This window comes from Oncorhynchus tshawytscha, linkage group LG09, assembly GCF_018296145.1.
Source record: "Oncorhynchus tshawytscha isolate Ot180627B linkage group LG09, Otsh_v2.0, whole genome shotgun sequence".
NCBI classification, from domain to species: Eukaryota; Metazoa; Chordata; class Actinopteri; order Salmoniformes; family Salmonidae; genus Oncorhynchus; species Oncorhynchus tshawytscha.
In genome coordinates, this window is record NC_056437.1 from 77,672,574 (window position 1) to 77,692,573 (window position 20,000).

General features: G+C 44.9%; 2 protein-coding genes across 2 annotated transcripts in view; both read left to right on the forward strand.

Annotated features, from left to right (window-relative positions):
- The window catches only part of LOC112226085 (retinol dehydrogenase 8), a 14,844-nt gene extending 5,630 nt beyond the window's left edge, over window positions 1-9,214 (forward strand). The window contains exons 2-6 of the mRNA XM_024390318.2: window positions 3,923-4,084; window positions 7,398-7,577; window positions 7,719-7,812; window positions 7,999-8,182; window positions 8,460-9,214. Coding sequence (XP_024246086.1) covers window positions 3,923-4,084; window positions 7,398-7,577; window positions 7,719-7,812; window positions 7,999-8,182; window positions 8,460-8,687 — 848 coding nt within the window. The 3' untranslated portion in view covers window positions 8,688-9,214. The remainder of the gene's footprint in view (window positions 1-3,922; window positions 4,085-7,397; window positions 7,578-7,718; window positions 7,813-7,998; window positions 8,183-8,459) is intronic.
- A 1,278-nt stretch (window positions 9,215-10,492) lies between these two features.
- LOC121847280 (circumsporozoite protein-like) lies at window positions 10,493-15,341 on the forward strand. Its single transcript, XM_042327881.1, has 3 exons — window positions 10,493-10,596; window positions 12,422-12,719; window positions 12,876-15,341. The coding sequence occupies exons 1-3, from the start codon at window positions 10,493-10,495 to the stop codon at window positions 13,596-13,598; spliced, it is 1,125 nt and encodes a 374-aa protein (XP_042183815.1). The 3' UTR covers window positions 13,599-15,341.
- Window positions 15,342-20,000: the final 4,659 nt, after the last annotated feature.

Sequence of the window (20,000 nt, forward strand, 5' to 3'; positions counted from 1 at the left end):
AGCCAATTCATATTCTCTGTTTAGGGTCAGTAGCAATTTAGTCGGCTTTGGGATTTTGTTTCGTTTTTCCAGTATTGTAAATATGATTCCTTTGATTGGTTCATGATTTTGCTTATTGGAATTCATTCTTTTGAAGCAGTGCTGGTGTCAGCTTGGTTGGTGAGGTCCACCACCAGCTGACTGAGAGGGCTCGTTTCTGGGCTCAGCTCTTGGGTTTGAAGTGCTTTAAATTGCAGACTCGAATTTGGACTTGAATTTAGATGTAGCCAAAATTTTAATGATCTTTTCTGTATTTTCATTATTACTGGAAAGCGGCCCAATTCTGCCCTACATGCATTAGTTGATGTATTTCTCTGGACTTGTAGGATTTTCCGACAGAATTCTGCATGTAGGGCTTCAATTGGATGTTTGTCCCACATTTTAAAATCCAGTTTATTGAGTGGCCCCCAAACCTCACTTCCATAAAGTGCTATTGGTAGGATTACACTGTCAAATATTTTAGTCCAAATTTTAATTGGGATGTTGATTTTGAATAATTTCATTTTTATTGCATACATTGCTCTGCGGGCTTTTTCTTTGAGTGCATTCACTGCCATATTAAAGTTTCCCGATGCAGATATGGTCAGACCAAGGTAGGTGTAATTTTTTGTGTGTTCAATTAATGTCACGCCCTGGTCTTAGTATTTTGTGTTTTCTATAATATTATTTGGTCAGGCCAGGGTGTGACATGGGTTTATTTTGTGTTGTGTTTATGAATGGGTTTTTTTCATAGGTTTTGGGATTGTGGCTTAGTGGGGTTTTCTAGCAGAGTCTATGGCTGCCTGAGGCGTTCTCAATCAGAGTCAGGTGATTCTCGTTGTCTCTGATTGGGAACCATATTTAGGTAGCCCGGGTTTCACTGTGTGTTGGTGGGTGATTGTTCCTGTCTCAGTGTTTTGTATTTCACCAGATAGGCTGTATAGGTTTTCACGGTTCTGTTTTTTGTATTGATCGTGTTTTGTCTTCATTAAATATGTATCGGAAGAAAGCCGTAACAATTAAGGTGTTTAGGGTGAATTTACATTTGTGTTTCTGACATCTGTTTTTTGGGGGGAAAATCATGATTTTAGTTTTTTGGAAATTTACTGCCAGGGCCCAATTATGGCAATATTGCTCCAGGATATTAATGTTTTGTTGAAGACCTTTGGTTGGTGATAGAAGTACCAAGTCATCAGCATATAGCAGGTATTTCACCTCTGTGTCAAATAGTGTGAGTCCTGGGGCTGGAGATTGGTCCAACATGTCTGCTAATTCATTGATATAAATGTCAATAAAGCAAGCAAGATTTTGCCCTCTTTTTTTTTTGGTGGACGTGTTTATTAATTAGTGTGTGTAAGGTGTGTGTATATATGGTCCGTAGTGCGATGGTTAGGAAGAAAGCCAATTTGACATTTACTTATTACATTTTTTTCTTGAAGAAAGGTTTGAATTCTTGAATTCAAAATGCTACAGAAAATCTTTCCCAAGTTACTGTTTATGCAAATTCCCCTGTAATTATTGGGGTCTATTTTGTCTCCACTTTTGTGGATAGGGGAGATGAGCCCCTGGTTCCAGACATCAGGGAAGCAGCCAGAAGTTAACACCATGTTGAACAATTTAAGCACCGCATTTTGCAACTCAGGTGTGCTGTTTTTCAGCATTTCATTTCTGATGTCTACACCACAAGCCTTCTTTGATTTAATAGATTTTAGCTTTTCATTTAGTTCTTGTGTTATTGGGTAATCTAATGGATTTTGGTTGTTTTTAATGATTGATTCAAGGATGTTCAATTTTTCTTTAATTTCTAATTGGTTCTGTTGTAAGTCTTTTTGTGGGATGTTTTTGTATAGATTATCAAAATAAGTTTTCCAAATTCCTACATCTTGTATGGCTAATTCTTGTGGCTTTGTTGTGCTTAAATTGTTCCACATGTCTCTTTCTCTCTGTCTCTCTCTCTCTCTGTCTCTCTCTCTCTGTCTTTCTCTCTCTCTCTAAATGTCTCTCTTTCTCTCTCTAAATGTCTCTCTCTCTCTCTAAATGTCTCTCTCTCTCTCTCTCTCTCTCTCTCTCTCTTTCTGTCTCTCTAAATGTCTCTCTCTCTCTCTCTCTAAATGTCTCTCTCTCTCCTCTCTAAATGTCTCTCTCTCTCTCTCTTTCTCTCTGTCTCTCTAAATGTCTCTCTCTCTCTCTGTCTCTCTAAATCTCTCTGTCTCTCTAAATGTCTCTCTCTCTCTCTCTCTAAATGTCTCTCTCTCTCTCTAAATGTCTCTCTCTCTCTCTGTCTCTCTAAATGTCTCTCTCTTTCTCTCTGTCTCTCTAAATGTCTCTCTCTCTCTCTAAATGTCTCCCTCTCTCTGAACCTCTCTCTGCCTCACTCTCTGCCTCTCTTTTTCCTGCCTCTCTCTCTTCTCTTGCTCTCTCTCTTTCTGCCTCTCTCAATTCAGTTCAAAGGGCTTTATTGGCATGGGAAACATACACTGCATGGCTAAAAGTATGTGGACACCTGCTCGTCAAACATCCCATTCCAACATCATGGGCATTAATATGGAGTTGGTCCCTGCTATAACATCCTCCACTCTTCTGGGAAGGCTTTCCACTAGATGTTGGAACATTGCTGCGGGGACTTGCTTCCATTCAGCCACAAGAGCATTAGTGAGGTCGGGCACTGATGTTGGGCGATTAGGCCTGGCTCACAGTCTGTATAGTCCTCGCTTTGTGCTTTGTGCAGGAAAGGGCCTTCTCCAAACTGTTGCCACAAAGTTGGAAGCACAGAATCATCTAGAATATCATTGTATGGTGTAGCGTTAAGATTTCCCTTCACTGGAACTAAGGGGCCTAGCCTGAACCATGAAAAACAGCCCAGACCATTATTCCTCCTCCACCAAACTTTCCAGTTTGCACTGTGCATTCGGGCAGGGAGCGTTCTTTTAGCATTTGCCAAACCCAGATTTGTCCGTTGGACTGCCAGATGGTGCAGAGTTATTCATCACTCCAGAGAACGCATTTCCAGAGTCGAATGGCGGCGAGCTTTACACCTCTCCAGCTGACGCTTGGTATTGTGCATGGTGATCTTAGGCTTGTCTGCGGCTGCTTGGTCATGGAAACCCATTTCATGAAGCTCCCCATGAACAATTCTTGTGCTGACATTGCTTCCAGAGTCAGTTTGGAACTCGGCCGTGAGTGCAACTGAGGACAGTCAATTTTTACTCGCTATGCGCTTCAGCACTCGTCTGTCCTGTTCTGCAAGCTTGTTTGGCCTATTATTTTGTGGCTGAGACTTTTTTGCTCCTAGACGTTTCCACTTCACAATAACAGCTCTTACAGTTGACTGGGGCAGCTCTAGCATGGCAGAAATTTGATGAACTGATTTGTTGGAAAGGTGGCATCCTATGACGCGATCACTTTGAAATTCACTGAGCTTTTCAGTAAAGGCCATTCTACGGCCAATGTTTGTCTATGGAGATTGCATGGAGGCGTGCTTGATTTTAAACACCTGTCATCAACAGGTGTGGCTGAAATAGCCAAATCCACACACTTTTGGCCATGTAGTGTATGTTTACATTGCCAAAGCAAGTGAAATAGACAATAAACAAAAGTGAAATAAACTATCAAAAATGAACAGTAAACATTAAATCACAAGTTTTAAAGCATTAGAGACTATGGCTATGTACAGTGTTGTGGGATGTACAAATAGTTAAAGTAATATGGGTTTTATTTACAGTGGTGTTTGTTCTTCAGTGGTTGCCCTTTTCTTGTGGCAACAGGTCACACGTATGGGAAGACCCTCATGCTGCTGCCTCTGGATGTGTGCAGCGATGAGTCAGTCCAGCAGTTCATCAACAGTGTCTCTCTCTCTGCCTCTCTCTCTCCATCCCCTCTCTCTCTCTCTTTCTCTCTCTCCCAGTCATTGCCACCATGCGGGACCTGAAGAAGAAGGATAAGCTGGTGGAGGCAGCAGGTGATGCGTATGGGAAGACCCTCATGCTGCTGCCTCTGGACGTGTGCAGTGATGAGTCAGTCAAGCAGTGCATCAACAGTGTCAAGGACCGCCATATTGATATCCTCAGTGAGTTAACAGTGCTGGAACTAACGAGCTAAACCTCCCGCCCTGGCCTTTTGTGTGGCAATGACCTGATCTCTAGCCCTGGGACAAATAGCCTCGCCTTTTTCGTGTGTGTGGGTTTGTGAATGTGTGTGTTCCAGGGCATGCGTTCATCCTGCATTCGTCTAGGCCAGGGATATTCAACTCTTACCCTACGAGGTTCAAAGCCTGTTGGTTTTATTTTCTACTTGTTTAATAATTGGTGTCCCAGGTCCAAATCAGTCCCTGGAGGAACAATGAAAAACTGCAGTGGAATTGGCTTCGAGGTCCAGAGTTCAATTTGAAGGGTCTAGGCCTATGTGTATATGTACGCCTTAAAACTATAACCTCTGTTTCAACTGCTGGACTTTTCCAGGAAAACTGTTTCTATTCATAGGTTCACTCCTGACCCTCCACTCCCCGACACTACCCCCTCTACCCTTAATACAACAAAAACAGCCCAGCAGACTGTTACATCACACCTCTCTATTTATTTCAATCATGTGCTGACACCTAGTGGTGACAGTGAATGGTGCAACTGTCTGACCAATGGAGTTCATGTTTTTTAGTTTTTAAATTTAACTAGGCAAGTCAGTTAAGAACAAATTGTTATTTACAATGACGGCCTACCCCGGCCAAACCCAGACAATGCTGGGCCAATTGTGCACCGCCCTATGGGACTCCCAATCACAGCCGGATGTGATACAGCCTGGATTCAAATCAGGGACTATAGTGACACCTCTTGCACTGAGATGCAGTGCCTTAGACCGCTGTGCCACTCAGGAGCCCACAGAGAAAAAAATCATACATTCTTCCCAAAAGTATTTCAAGACACAAAACTAGTGTTCATACAATTCAAACCTTTATATAACTAGGCAAGTCAATTAAGAACAAATTTGGGCTTTCTTGATGTCTATAGTATTCTCTCTGGTATGAAATCTGGTTTCCACTTAGGTTATGGATGTGTCACTGCAACCTTAAAGGTCCTCAATGATGTCACCATTGCCCCTGATTCTAAGCAATGCTGTGCTGCTATTTTTATTGACTTGGCCAAAGCTTTTTTATTTATTTTTATTTTTAACCTTTATTTATTTAATTTTGATACAATAGACCATTCCATTCTTGTGGGCCGGCTAAGGAGTATTGGTGTCTCTGAGGGGTCTTTGGCCTGGTTTTCTAACTACCTCTCACAAAGAGTGCAGTGTATAAAGTCAGAACATCTGCTGTCTCAGCCACTGCTTGTCACCAAGGGAGTACTCTAAGGCTCAATCCTAGGCTCCACGCTCTTCTCAATTTACATCAACAACATAGCTCAGGCAGTAGGAAGCTCTCTCATTCATTTATATGCAGATTATACAGTCTTATACTCACCTGGCCCCTCACCTGATTTTGTGTTAAATGCTCTACAACAAAGCTTTCTTAGTGTCCAACAAGCTTTCTCTACCCTTAACCTTGTTCTGAACACCTTCAAAACAAAGGTCATGTGGTTTGGTAAGAAGAATGCCCCTCACCCCACTGGTGTGATTACTACCTCTGAGGGTTTAGAGCTTGAAGTACTTGGGAGTACGGCTAGACGGTACACTGTCCTTCTCTCAGCACATATCAAATCTGCAGGCTACGTCGTCCGGGTTAAGGAGGGATTGGCCGGTAGGGATATCCTTGTCTCATCGCGCACCAGCGACTCCTGTGGCGGGCCGGGCACAGTGCGCGCTAACCAAGGTTGCCAGGTGCACAGTGTTTCCCCCAACACATTGGTGCGGCTGGCTTCCGGGTTGGATGCGCGCTGTGTTAAGAAGCAGTGCAGCTTGGTTGAGTTGTGTATCGGAGGACACATGACTTTCAACCTTCGTCTCTCCCGAACCGTACGGGAGTTGTAACGATGAGACAAAGATAGTAACTACTAACAATTGGACACCACGAAATTGGGAAGAAAAAAGGGGGTAAAATTCAACAACAAAAAAACAAAAAAAAGTTTAAAACAAAAAAAGCTGCAGGCTAAAGTTAAATCTAGACTTGGTTTCCTCTATCGTAATCTCTTTCAGCCCAGCTGCCAAACTAACCCTGATTCAGAGCAGAGACTTCATTTATAGATCAGCAGGTAAGGGCGCTCTCGAGCGGCTAGAAGTCCTTTACCATTCGGACATCAGATTTGCCACCAATGCTCCTTATAGGACACATCACTGTACTCTATACTCTTCTGTAAACTGGTCATCTCTGTATACCCGTTGCAAGACCCACTGGTTGATGCTTATTTATAAAACCATCTTAGGCTTCACTCCCCCCTACCTGAGATATCTACTGCAGCCTTCATCCTCCACATACAACACCCGTTCTGCCAGTCACATTCTGTTAAAGGTCTCCAAAGCACACACATCCCTGGGTCGCACCTCTTTTCAGTTCACTGCAGCTAGCAACTGGAACGAGCTGCAACAAACACTCAAACTGGACAGTTTTATCTCAATCTCTTAATTCAAAGACTCAATCATGGACACTCTTACTGACAGTTGTGGCTGCTTTCCATTACGTATTGTTGTCTCTAGCCCTCTGTGCTGTTTTCTGTGCCCAATGTTTGTACCCTGTTTTGTGCTGCTACCATGTTGTGCTGCTGCCATGAGGTGTTGCTACCATGTTGTTGTCATGTTGTGTTGCTACCATGTTGTTGTCATGTTGTGTTGCTACCATGAGGTGTTGCTACCATGTTGTCATGTTGTGTTGCTACCATGAGGTGTTGCTACCATGTTGTTGTCATGTTGTGTTGCTACCATGAGGTGTTGCTACCATGTTGTTGTCATGTTGTGTTGCTACCATGAGGTGTTGCTACCATGTTGTTGTCATGTTGTGCTGCTGCCATGAGGTGTTGCTACCATGTTGTTGTTATGTTGTGTTGCTACCATGCTGTGTTTTCATGTGTTGCTGCCATGATATGTTGTTGTCTTTAGGTCTCTCTTTATGTAGTGTTGTGTTGTCTCTCTTGTCATGATGTGTGTTTTGTCCTATATTTGTATTTTATTTAAACATTTTAATCCCAGCCCCCGTCCCTGCAGGAGGCTTTTTGCCTTCAGGTAGGCCATCATTGTAAACAAGAATTTGTTCTTAACTGACTTCCCTAGTTATAATAACGGTTAAATAAAACAATGACGGCCTACAAAACATCAGTTGTGACTAAAGCTTTAGAGCCTCAGCTCTAAACCATAACTATAGTTGTCTGTACAGAAGACTACAGTGTATTATCTGTATAGTATCGGTAGTGTAACTACAGGTCTGTAACCCTTGTCTCTATCTGTGAGTCTCCCCTCAGTCAACAATGCAGGTGTGGGCTTGTTGGGACCTGTGGAAAGCATCAGTATCGAGGACATGAAGAGGGTGTTTGAGACCAACTTCTTTGGCGTGGTGAGGATGATTAAAGAGGTCATGCCTGACATGAAGAAGAGGCGGGCGGGACACATCGTGGTCATGAGCAGTGTTATGGGTCTACAGGGTAAGACTGGCATGACAATGATTGAGGGGTTGTCTAGCGCACTTACAGATCTGGACTAGTAGGCAAACTGTAAAAGCTGTAGATTCCGGTCCTGCTCTCTGACTCCCATTCCTCCTGACCCTGAGTCTGCTCTGCCTGTAGGTGTAGTGTTCAACGATGTCTACACTGCCTCCAAGTTTGCCATGGAGGGCTTCTGTGAGAGTATGGCTGTCCAACTGCTCAAGTTTAACGTCCAGTGAGTTCCTCTCAGTCAGTCTTGTACTCCTATTGAGTTTCTGTCATTACATCTCTTGGTATCTTTCACAGGGGGCATTCAATTACAGCCAGTGACTCAATACCTGGTTACTGTGTCAGCAAAAATAAAGAATTGCCGTTACTGTGTAATAGATGAATAAAGATCTATTCTGTTCTCTGCGGTCAGTTTGTCTATGATTGAGCCAGGGCCGGTGCACACTGAGTTTGAGACGAAGATGATGGAGGACGTGGCCAAGATGGAGTACCCAGGAGCTGATGCAGACACAGTGCGCTACTTTAAAGATGTTTACCTGCCCTCCTCCAAGGATATCTTTGAGGCCATGGGTCAGACCCCAGAGGACATCGCCAAGGTTAGTGAACACGCTCTGCTCCCTGTGTCACCCTTTGGTTCATGGGATTTTGAGTTTCCCTAGTGTAATGGAACCAATGAAATAGTCCCAAAAGTACAAATCCAATCCAATCTGGGTCTCCAGACCAACGAACACAAAGTATTTGAAAGAAACTCAGGTGTGCTATGAACACTCAGATATTCTCTCTCTCTCTCTCTCTCTCCCTCTCTCTCTCTCTCTCTCCCTCTCTCCCTCTCTCCCTCTCTCCCTCTCTCCCTCTCCCCCCTCCCCCATGTAGTGTACTAAGAAGGTGATCGAGTCAAGGAACCCTCGCTTCAGGAACCTGACCAACAGCCTGTACACGCCCATCGTGGCCATGAAGTATGCCGACGAGACAGGCGGCCTGTCGGTCAACACCTTCTACAACCTGCTGTTCAACTTCGGCCCCCTCATGCACATCACCATGAGCATCCTTAAGTGCCTGACCTGCAGCTGCCTGCGCCGACGCACCATCTCACCGAACTGAGAGAGACCGGTCTTGGTATGAAATGTAACCCTATTCCCTATATTATGCACTACCAGGGTGAAAAGTAGTGCATTATATAGGGATAGGGTGCCATTTTGGACATACCCTGTGAGAAATATACAATGGTGTAGCTCATTGACACCCAAACCTGGACCACCTGGGGGAAGGAGGGGGCATGTAGTTCTTGACGAGAGAGGCCGTGAGAGAACCAGGATAAGCTTTGGCCAGGCAACACGCACAATTGCACAAACACAGACAGTACAGTGTGACCTCATGCATGGGGCTAGAAGTTTTTTCTGGTCAGATCATGTGATCGGGAAAAACTCCTGGCCCTCATACATACACATGATTACACACAAACAACTTACCCACAAACATAGCCAGGCATCTCCTCCGTCCTGGTCTTTTGAGGTACTGTTGGGGCAATGACTCTGTCTGTCCATCTGTCTGTCTGTCCGTCTCTCTGTCCGTCTCTCTGTCCGTCTCTCTGTCCGTCTCTCTGTCCGTCTCTCTGTCCGTCTGTCTGTCCGTCTCTCTGTCCGTCTCTCTGTCCGTCTCTCTGTCCGTCTCTCTGTCCGTCTCTCTGTCCGTCTGTCTGTCTGTCCGTCCGTCCGTCCGTCCGTCCGTCTCTGTCCGTCTGTCTGTCTGTCCTTCGTCTGTCTGTCTGTCTGAAAAACAAAGCACACATAACCAGTTACAAAGAATAACAAAAAACAACAGCATTTTGCAATCACAGTGAAAGCGTAACGTAGCACCCAATGAACTTAAGACTCAGGCCTTGCTAAACTCTTAGTACAATGCAGTATTTAGCTCTGAGTTACGAAGAATCTACTAGATTCCTTCATTGTACATTTGATTTGATGTATGTCTTTATAGTAGTATTGTTGTTTTGCTGTTTAATCATATTATTTCTGCATCTTTTTATAAGCTGAATGTGTGGTTTTTAAAAGTGTATGAATTGATAGATTGTTAATATCTTATTTTTGAAAGTAATTAATTGATTTAGAAATAAACTTCTTGGTTTACTCTGAAAGAGACAGCCTTTTTCTTAATGACGCTGTAATGATGAGGCATTTAGCTCAATGTCTTTGGTGTCGTTTCCAGAGAGCCTGGTTTCCATTGTGCCTGCAGGACTCTATGTGAACCAGTTGGGGGCACTAGATCACTGTGTGTTCTCTCTAGCTGTACCGTCAGCTGGGGTGAGATTCCACTACAGACGCCACAGAACACACAGCTCAATGAGCAGGAGACCTGTGGAGAGTATTATACTGTTGTCTAGGGATGGAGATCATTGTAGCCATATGATGTTGGTTTGTTTTCGGGGGGTTGTAAGTCTTGATTATGGTTATTGTTCTTTGAAGTTACTGATCTCTGTGAGTTGAGTTGAGTTGACTGGATAATGTTTTTCTAGGGTCTGAGTGGATGTTTCCAACCACTGGTGTTGAAAGTTGTTCTGTGTGTGGTTCGACTGGAGAGCCAGTGAATGATAGTGTGTGAGAGAAAGTTGGTTTGCAAATGACCATGGAAATGTAAACTAATCTGAGATCTGTCTCCTTACACTCATAGCCAATAGGTCTAGTCCTGCTGTTAAGTATCCGTGTGTGTGTGTGTGTGCGCCTGCGTTCTTTTGCATCTGCTTGTGTGCAGTGTGTGTTGGACCAAGCCGGTGATCTGTTGATGGATATAAAGAGGTCATGGCCTGCTCCCCATCCAGCCCTCTCACCCCCTCACACACACACCCTGCTTTGTGCCATGTGAGAGAATATGACCTGGTTCCCATCCCTGAGGAGGGGTGAGCCCTGTTAATGACGGCCTCCTCCTCAGAAACGGCCCCACTGCACCCCAGAGCCTCCCTCACCAGCTGCTTCCCCCACACCCTCAGCCTCGGACCCTCAGCCCTGGATCCCCAGTCCACTGAGAGAGAGAGAGACACACACAGAAACCAAGAGAGGGAGAAAGAGTGAGAGAGAGACAGAGAAACCTACAGAGAGGGAGCCCAGGTCTGTCTGTAGAGTCCCTGTCTGTAGAGTCCCTGTCTGTAGAGTCCCTGTCTGTAGAGTCCCTGTCTGTAGAGTCCCTGTCTGTAGAGTCCCTGTCTGTAGAGTCCCTGTCTGTAGAGTCCCTGTCTGTAGAGTCCCTGTCTGTAGAGTCCCTGTCTGTAGAGTCCCTGTCTGTAGAGTCCCTGTCTGTAGAGCTGGTACCCAGAGGATCCTGGCTGTGTAGAGCTACGTATTGCAACAGAGGTAGCAGCCAGGTCTTTCTGTGCACTGTGCAGTAAGGGGAGCTACATAGGTCTGTGTGTGTGTGTGTCTTCATCAGAGGCGACAGCTACGCACAATGGAACAAAGATGCTGTCAATCACAATCAAATGGGTGGGGGTCAGTCCGGGGGAGGGGGTGGAGCCTGTGTTCTGAATGTTGCCGAGGCCCCGATGTGGGACGCTGCAGGGTGGGGGTGGGGGCAGTGAGGGGCGGGGGTGTGTCTGATATAGGAAAATTAGGGATGGGGTGCCCCAGGCTGAATAGAAGACCTGTTTACTAATTGAATGAACACAGGAGTTACAGCAAGTCTCATTAAACAAAAGGTATTATTCTTATCAAACCATTGTTGGGCACTTTTGTTTCAGAATCAAGAACATAATTGCGATATAATCAGGGGCAACATGATGTGGCTTGGTCTTGACCCTGTCGCAATTACTAAGCCACTAAATACACACAACTCACACTGATGCACAAACACACAGCCTCCACATGCACACTCCAAATGTGTAGACTTATATAACCTTCACTTATGAAAGAACACTCAAGCACACACAGGCACACACAGGCACACACGCATACAAAAACACACACACGCACACACACACAGGGAGTAGCTAAAACATTTTCTTTGGCATTCTCATCGTCAGACACATTCCTAAAGTGTTTAGTCTTGGTTGTCGCCGGGTCAATTCTGGTTCAGTTCAGGCCCCTTCTCTGTTCCATCAGGACCAATACGTCATGCTCGTCCCTATGTCCTCAGAGAGAAGGAGCGAAAGAGAAGGAGAAAGAGGTGAGCGAGACTAAAGGAAGAGGGAGAGAGAGGGTGAGTGGAGTTGAGGTCTAGTCGAGTGCTTCACTATGAACTCAGGGCATGATGACAGATAACCACAAAGCCAGGCTGCTGTGTAGGCTACCTCCTCTGCATCCTCATTCTCAATATCACTTAGATAATGCCTGACCAAGGTCTATTTGAAAATGTGCACTATACAAGTAAATGTCCTTTTGGGCGGATACACAGTGTCAGTTTTTGTTACCTACCAACTGTCTTTAATATGTGGGTCCACTCTCCTTAATGCTTCACTGTAAAGCAACCTCTTGTCTTGTTTTTGTGCCCAGCTGAATGAGATCATTTTGAAAACTATTGAAACTTCTACAAAAAATATCAATTGAGCGAAATAATGAAACGGAAACAGCAAGTATAGTAATAAGCAAAATCTTTATCAAAATCTTTCAAGTGCCAAAAAAACAATGGCCCATATTTGCAGCAGGGTGTTCAGTGGTGTCCCCTCTTGGAGATTCGGCCTCTCTTCTTGTTAGAGCCACTGTTCTTGGAGGTCAACGCTGGAATAGTTGCAGCATCAATACAGGAGTCTGTCTGACCAGCTCCCTTCATCTTGTCCTGGTCAACATCAAGCTCCAAAGCAACCATGGCCTGAGGAAAAAAAGAAACATGGCTCTTAAGTGAAAAACCAGAAGCAGGCGGCAGAGCAAGCAGAGCAAGGCGGGTGGAAAGGACAGGCAAAACAAGGCGGGTGGAAAGGACAGGCAAAACAAGGCGGGTGGAAAGGACAGGCAAAACAAGGCGGGTGGAAAGGACAGGCAAAACAAGGCGGGCGGAAAGGACAGGCAGAGCAAGGCGGGTGGAAAGGACAGGCAGAGCAAGGCGGGTGGAAAGGACAGGCAGAGCAAGGCGTGTAGAAAGGACAGGCAGAGCAAGGCGTGTAGAAAGGACAGGCAGAGCAAGGCGGGTGGAAAGGACAGGCAGAGCAAGGTGTGTAGAAAGGACAGGCAGAGCAAGGCGGGTGGAAAGGACAGGCAGAGCAAGGCGGGTGGAAAGGACAGGCAGAGCAAGGCGGGTGGAAAGGACAGGCAGAGCAAGGCGGGTGGAAAGGACAGGCAGAGCAAGGCGGGTGGAAAGGACAGGTAGAGCAAGGCGGGTGGAAAGGACAGGCAGAGCAAGGCGGGTGGAAAGGACAGGCAGAGCAAGGCGGGTGGAAAGGACAGGCAGAGCAAGGCGGGTGGAAAGGACAGGCAGAGCAAGGCGGGTGGAAAGGACAGGCAGAGCAAGGCGGGTGGAAAGGACAGGCAGAGCAAGGCGGGTGGAAAGGACAGGCAGAGCAAGGCGGGTGGAAAGGACAGGCAGAACAAGGCGGGTGGAAAGGACAGGCAGAGCAAGGCGGGTGGAAAGGACAGGCAGAACAAGGCGGGTGGAAAGGACAGGCAGAGCAAGGCGGGTGGAAAGGACAGGCAGAGCAAGGCGGGTGGAAAGGACAGGCAGAGCAAGGCGGGTGGAAAGGACAGGCAGAGCAAGGCGGGTGGAAAGGACAGGCAGAGCAAGGCGGGTGGAAAGGACAGGCAGAGCAAGGCGGGTGGAAAGGACAGGCAGAGCAAGGCGGGTGGAAAGGACAGGCAGAGCAAGGCGGTTGGAAAGGACAGGCAGAGCAAGGCGGGTGGAAAGGACAGGCAGAGCAAGGCGGGTGGAAAGGACAGGCAGAGCAAGGCGGGTGGAAAGGACAGGCAGAGCAAGGCGGGTGGAAAGGACAGGCAGAGCAAGGCGGGTGGAAAGGACAGGCAGAGCAAGGCGGTTGGAAAGGACAGGCAGATCAAGGTCAATTCTGACCTTGACAGATCAAGGTCAATTCTACAGTGACTGAATGCTAGCAGGATAGTCCATATCTCCAATCATCTTTGTTGATAGCGATGTTGTGTTTCCATAAGTGGATGAATTGGTTTAATTTAGTATTGTAAAGCCTCAACCCTTAGCTACCTCTTCCAATTCAAATTAGTTTGAACATTTTTTAAGTATGGTTTTGTGTGACTACAGCGCCAGCGATACAAAAATAGAGACAAGTTCTCATTAAGCGAGGCATTAAAGCGGGCAACCCACACACCCGCCCGGCTTCAATTGGGTCATTATAATTCTAAACAATGCATTCTAAAATAAATCACACACGCCTCGCACACTCACCTTTGATGAGTTTAGGCCATTAGTCTCTGTAGGACAACAGAATCATATTTCAGGTAAAATACAAGTATAACATTGTGGTGTTTCCCAAAGCATTTCTCAGACCCCCTCCTAGCCCCAGTGTCCCTTCACATCACTTTACCTGTAGAAGGCCTTTCAAACTGATCTTCAGTAGCAGGCCCTGTCCTCCCAACACACAGGAGAGACCCAACATCACAGAACCTGCTGTCTCCAAATGTTGGTCTTCAGTCTCATTAATCAATCGAACCGGCCTCCTCCATACAATCTCACTCACTCCAGCATTCTCCAAAGTCTGGAGGTCAGCCACACGGGTCCGCAGGAATTCAAAGCTAGGCACAGCATCATTTTGGGTTGTCTGAGTCAAGGTCTGTCCGGTCTTGGTGGTGGTCGTGTTTTCTTCAGTTGTCAAGTGTCGTTTGTACAGGATATTTAGAATGGTGTAAGTGTCGGTCTGGAGTTTAGGGTTCGCGGCCCACTCCTTAGAGATCATGGGGGGTAACAGGGTGTCTTGAAGCACCTCACCTTCTGGGAGTCTGTCAGGGAGTCCAGCGTGTAACGCCACCTTGTAAAGAGTCACCGACAAAACAACAGTACTATACTTCAAAGCCATCACAAGTGCAAGGAGTAAACTCAGCAAAAATGTAAAAATCAACCACTCTCTAGAAGGAAAGATGAGTTATGAGGTTCAGAATTGGAATTACGTTGTCATGGTAGTGCCATACAATGGATTATGATGTCACAGAAGACTGCCAACAAGTTCTGCCCCGTATAATCAATAGAATATAATTAATTTAAATTATATACAACCCTCCTTTATGAAATCACTACTAATATGGTCAAGTTGATGATTGGTTTAGATGTCTATGTGGGATAATTTCTCCATTCACAGTACACAAGTATCATCAATATAGTGAGTTCAGCTGAAAGCATGACAGGACATATCTATTAGCTGCCAACTGATGTGCAAAGATTTTTATAGAATTTAAACTTAAACACAAAGATATTAGAAAGGTGGAAAAAATCTATTTTTGGCACAGAGGTTGAGGTCATCAATGTAAAACAGTCATGACTAAAATTGACTAGTCTGTCTGGCTAAAGAGAGAGATGCAGGACTCCTTTCAACCTTTCTACTTCCATGTTTGATTCAACTACACATCTGTGATATGTTATTACTTGTGAATTGTTTAAAGATTTTTTGTTACCTGGGTGATTCTACAGAAGTGGTGTAAATTCTGTCCCACCCCCAAAAAACAATATAAAAAACAGTTGTCTCCAAACTTAGGACATTCATTGACATCATGATATGTTCTAATTCAATCCAATGCAATAGCAAACATAATGTTAAATTAATATATACTGAACAAAAATATAAACGCAACATGCAACAATTTCATTGATTTCACTGAGTTACAGTTCATATAAGGAAATCAGTCAATTGAAATAAATTCATTAGGCCCTGGTCTATGGATTTCACATGACTGGAAATACAGATATGTGTCACGTTCTGACCTTTATTTCCTTTGTTTTGTCATTATTTAGTATGGTCAGGGCGTGAGTTGGTGGGCAGTCTATGTTTGTTTTTCTATGATTTGGGGATTTCTATGTTTCGGCCTAGTATGGTTCTCAATCAGAGGCAGGTGTCATTAGTTGTCTCTGATTGAGAATCATACTTAGGTAGCCTGGGTTTCACTGTTTGTTTGTGGGTGTTTGTTTCCGTGTCTGTGTTTTTCACCATACGGTACTGTTTTGGGTTTCGTTCGTTTATTGTTTTTGTATTCAGTTGTGTTCATGTTAAGTATTTCTTATTAAAAGAACCATGGACACTTACCACGCCGCATATTGGTCCTCTGATCCTTCTCGCCTCTCCTCTTCGGAAGAAGAGGAGGAAATCCCTTACAATATGCATCTGTTTGTCACAGATACCTTTTAAAAAAGTGCCTTACAATGGGCCTCAGGATCTCATCATGGTATTTTTGTGGGTTCAAATTGCCATTGATAAAATGTAATTGAGTACATTGTCCATATGCCTGCCCATACCATAACCCCACCGCCACCAAAGGGCACTCTGTTCACAACGTAGACATCAGCAAACCACTCACCCACACTACACCATACAGGTGGTCTGTTGTTGTGAGGCTGGTTGGACGTACTGCCAAGTTCTCTAAAATTATTTTGGAGGGGCTTAAGGTAGAGAAACTAACATTAAATTCTCTGGCAACAGGTCTGATGGACATTCCTGCAGTCAGTATGCCAATTTCACACTCCCTCAAAACTTGAGACATCTGTCACATTGTGTTGTGTGACAAAACTGAACATTTTAGAGTGGCCTTTTATTGTCCCCAGCAAATGCTCACTAACAGGGATTTAAACAAATTTGTGCACAAAATTTGAGAGAAATAAGCTTTTTGTGCGTATGGAACATTTCTGCGATCTTTTATTTCAGCTAATGAAACATGGGACCAGCACTTTACATGTTGTGTTTATATTTTTGTTCTGTGTGGTACAAAGTCATTGTTTATACACCTATTTATATTGTGAGCTGGCTGTCCCAAACCCTGACTCCTAAACTTTATGTTTGAAAATAAGGCAATGAATGATTTGTAGAATAGTTTTAACACTTTTATTTCAATAGAGCATATTGAGTTGTTCTATTATCACGTTGAAAGTTTTCAGTAGTGACAAATTTAGTTGGGTGGTAAGGAAGCGTCTTTCTTTTTCCCAACGCAGTTAAGCCAAAACCACGCTCCATTATTCAGAGGGGTGTTCTACTACGCTCCCATTGGCTAGCTAGTGTCGTCTCACTCACAGGTGATTAGTGCAGAGACAGTGACCTTCCAAGGTAGCGTTAAGGATGGAAAGGTTTTGGCTTAACTGCGTTGGGGAAAAGAAAGACGCAAGGAGCGTAAGTGTAATTTAACAATTAGCTGCCTATCGTAATACAGGCCTATTATTATTATGTTTGTAAGAGACCCAACATCACAGAACCTTCTCTCTCCAGCTTTCTGTCTTCAGTCTCATCGAACCAGCCTTCTCCAGACAAGATCACCTGCAGTACTACACTTCAAAGCCATCGCAAATACACAGAGTATACTCTCAGAAAATGTCAAAATCAGCCACTCTCTAGTAAGAAAGATGAGTTATTAAGTTCAGAATGTTTGATGTGATTGTCGGAATTAGGTTGTCATTAGAGCTGGGAATTGCCAGGAACCTCACGATACGATATTATCACGATACTTAGGTGTATATATGTATTGCGATTCGATATTCCTAACATATTGCTCACCATACACTGAGTGTACAAAACATTATGAACAGCTACTCTTACCATGACATAGTGTCACATCTGCTCCTGAAACGCTCTCTACTGCTCATCCTGTGTCTCCTTGACCTGCCGCCACTCCCCCAGTACTCTCTCCCTCTCCCTCTCTCTCTGTGTGTGTGTGTGATTGTGTGGGTGGAGACAGGTGTGCTGTAGTCAGAGCAGATCCCCACCAGCTGCAACATGTTCCATAATCAAGACCTCTACATATACTCAGCCCTGCCACTTCCACGCTGCCAGATTGTAATCTCTGCTCATTCTGCCCGCTCTGACTCTGTTCCCTGTCTCCAGTCCCACATCTCGTCATGCTGCTACTCTGTCCTGGATTCCCCACACTACTACTCCCTTGGATTCCCCTCCAGACCTGCTTACCCTGTCTCAACCCCTCAGTCTCGGCACCTGGTTGCCAGAAACCCCTGACCTGCACTCCATCTCCCCCTGTGTTTCAATAAATACCTTGATTACTTCTTGGTTACTTCTCCTCGTCTAAGTCTACTCTTGGGTTCCCTTGTTCCACTCCGCATAACACATAGACTGACCAGAAAGCTATGATCCCTTATTGATGTCACTTGTTAAATCCACTTCAATCAGTGTAGATGAAGGGGAGGAGACAGGTTAAAGAATCATTTTTAAGCCTTGAGACAATTGAGACATGGATTGTGTATGTGTGCCATTCAGAGGGTGAATGGGAAAGACAAAAGATTTAAGTCCCTTTGAAAGGAGTATGGTAGTAGGTGCCAGGCACCGGTTTGTGTCAAGAACTGTAACGCTGCTGGGTTTTTCATGCTCAACAGTTTCCCGTGTGTATCGAGAATGGTCCACCACCCAAAGGACATCCAGCCAACTTGACACAACTGTGGGAAGCATTAGAGTCAACATGGGCCAGAGTCATGAGAAAATACGTTTTGATCAGTCATGGAAATAAAAGGGCTGAAAACAAATTGGCTCCCTATTTAAAAAGAAGATGGAGAAATACCTATGAAGGAAAAATGTAGTTTTGTTGCTGGTACAGCCAACTAGCGCAAAAATAACATTGCGATACTTCAAAATGATACGATACCGTATATGGTAAAATATTATATCCCGATATGTAACTCTATAGATTTTTTGCACAAGTTGTCATGTTAGTCACAGAAGACTATAAACAAGTTATATTCCATAGAATTAGAATCAATCAGTTCTGATGCTATGATCACCTCTCCTTTAGGACATCATGGATTTACCATGATTAAAACAGGTTGATAGATATGGGATCAAGTTCTCCCTTCACATGTACCATCTCACAAGTTCAGCACAAGCATGATATGTTATAAAATTGTAACAGTAAAGATATTACACATGTGGAAAAAATCCATTCTTGGCACAGATGGGAACTAGGAATCCTAACAGTCAACATAAAGCCCTGGAGAGGCCTGTAGTTCTCTCCGGCTGCCTCTGGCCATGGTAGGGCAGGAGAGGCCTGTAGTTCTCTCCGGCTGCCTCTGGCCATGGTAGGGCAGGAGAGCCCTGTAGTTCTCTCCGGCTGCCTCTGGCCATGGTAGGGCAGGAGAGCCCTGTAGTTCTCTCCGGCTGCCTCTGGCCATGGTAGGGCAGGAGAGGCCTGTAGTTCTCCCCGGCTGCCTCTGGCCATGGTAGGGCAGGAGAGGCCTGTAGTTCTCTCCGGCTGCCTCTGGCCATGGTAGGGCAGGAGAGGCCTGTAGTTCTCTCCGGCTGCCTCTGGCCATGGTAGGGCAGGAGAGGCCTGTAGTTCTCTCCGGCTGCCTCTGGCCATGGTAGGGCAGGAGAGGCCTGTAGTTCTCCCCGGCTGCCTCTGGCCATGGTAGGGCAGGAGAGGCCTGTAGTTCTCTCTGGCTGCCTCTGGCCATGGTAGGGCAGGAGAGGCCTGTAGTTCTCCCCGGCTGCCTCTGGCCATGGTAGGGCAGGAGAGGCCTGTAGTTCTCCCAGGCTGCCTCTGGCCATGGTAGGGCAGGAGAGGCCACTGGGCCATGAGGACAAACACAAAGAGTCACTCTGAGGCCCATTGTCTATCACACACAAACACACACACACACACGTCAAATCAAATGTTATTTGTCACATACACGTGATTAGCAGATGTCATTGCGGGTGCTTCTAGCTCCGGCAGTGCAGTAATGTCTAACAAATTACACAACATATACCCACTACACTATATATAAGACTATATACATATGGACGAGCGATGTCAGAGCGGAACAGACTAAGACACAGTAGAATAGTATAGAAAACAGTATATACATTTATTTATTTTTTATTTTTTCACCATTATTTAACCAGGTAGGCAAGTTGAGAAATAGTTCTCATTTACAATTGCGACCTGGCCAAGATAAAGCAAAGCAGTTCGACACATATAACAACACAGAGTTACACATGGAGTAAAATTATAAACAATGTGAGCAAGTAAGGTGAGATAAGGGAGGTAAAGGCAATAAATAGGCCATGGTGGCCTATATTGTAGATACAATATAGCAATTAAAACACTGGAATGGTAGATTTGACAGAAGACGAATGTGCAAAGTAGAAATACTGGGGTGCAAAGGAGCAAAATAAATAAATACAGTATGGGGAAGAGGTAGTTGTTTGGACTATTTATAGATGGGCTATGTACAGGTGCAGTGATCTGCGAGCTGCTCTGACAGCTGGTGCTTAAAGCTAGTGAGGGAGATAAGTGTTTCCAGTTTCAGAGATTTTTTGTAGTTCGTTCCAGTCATTGGCAGCAGAGAACTGGA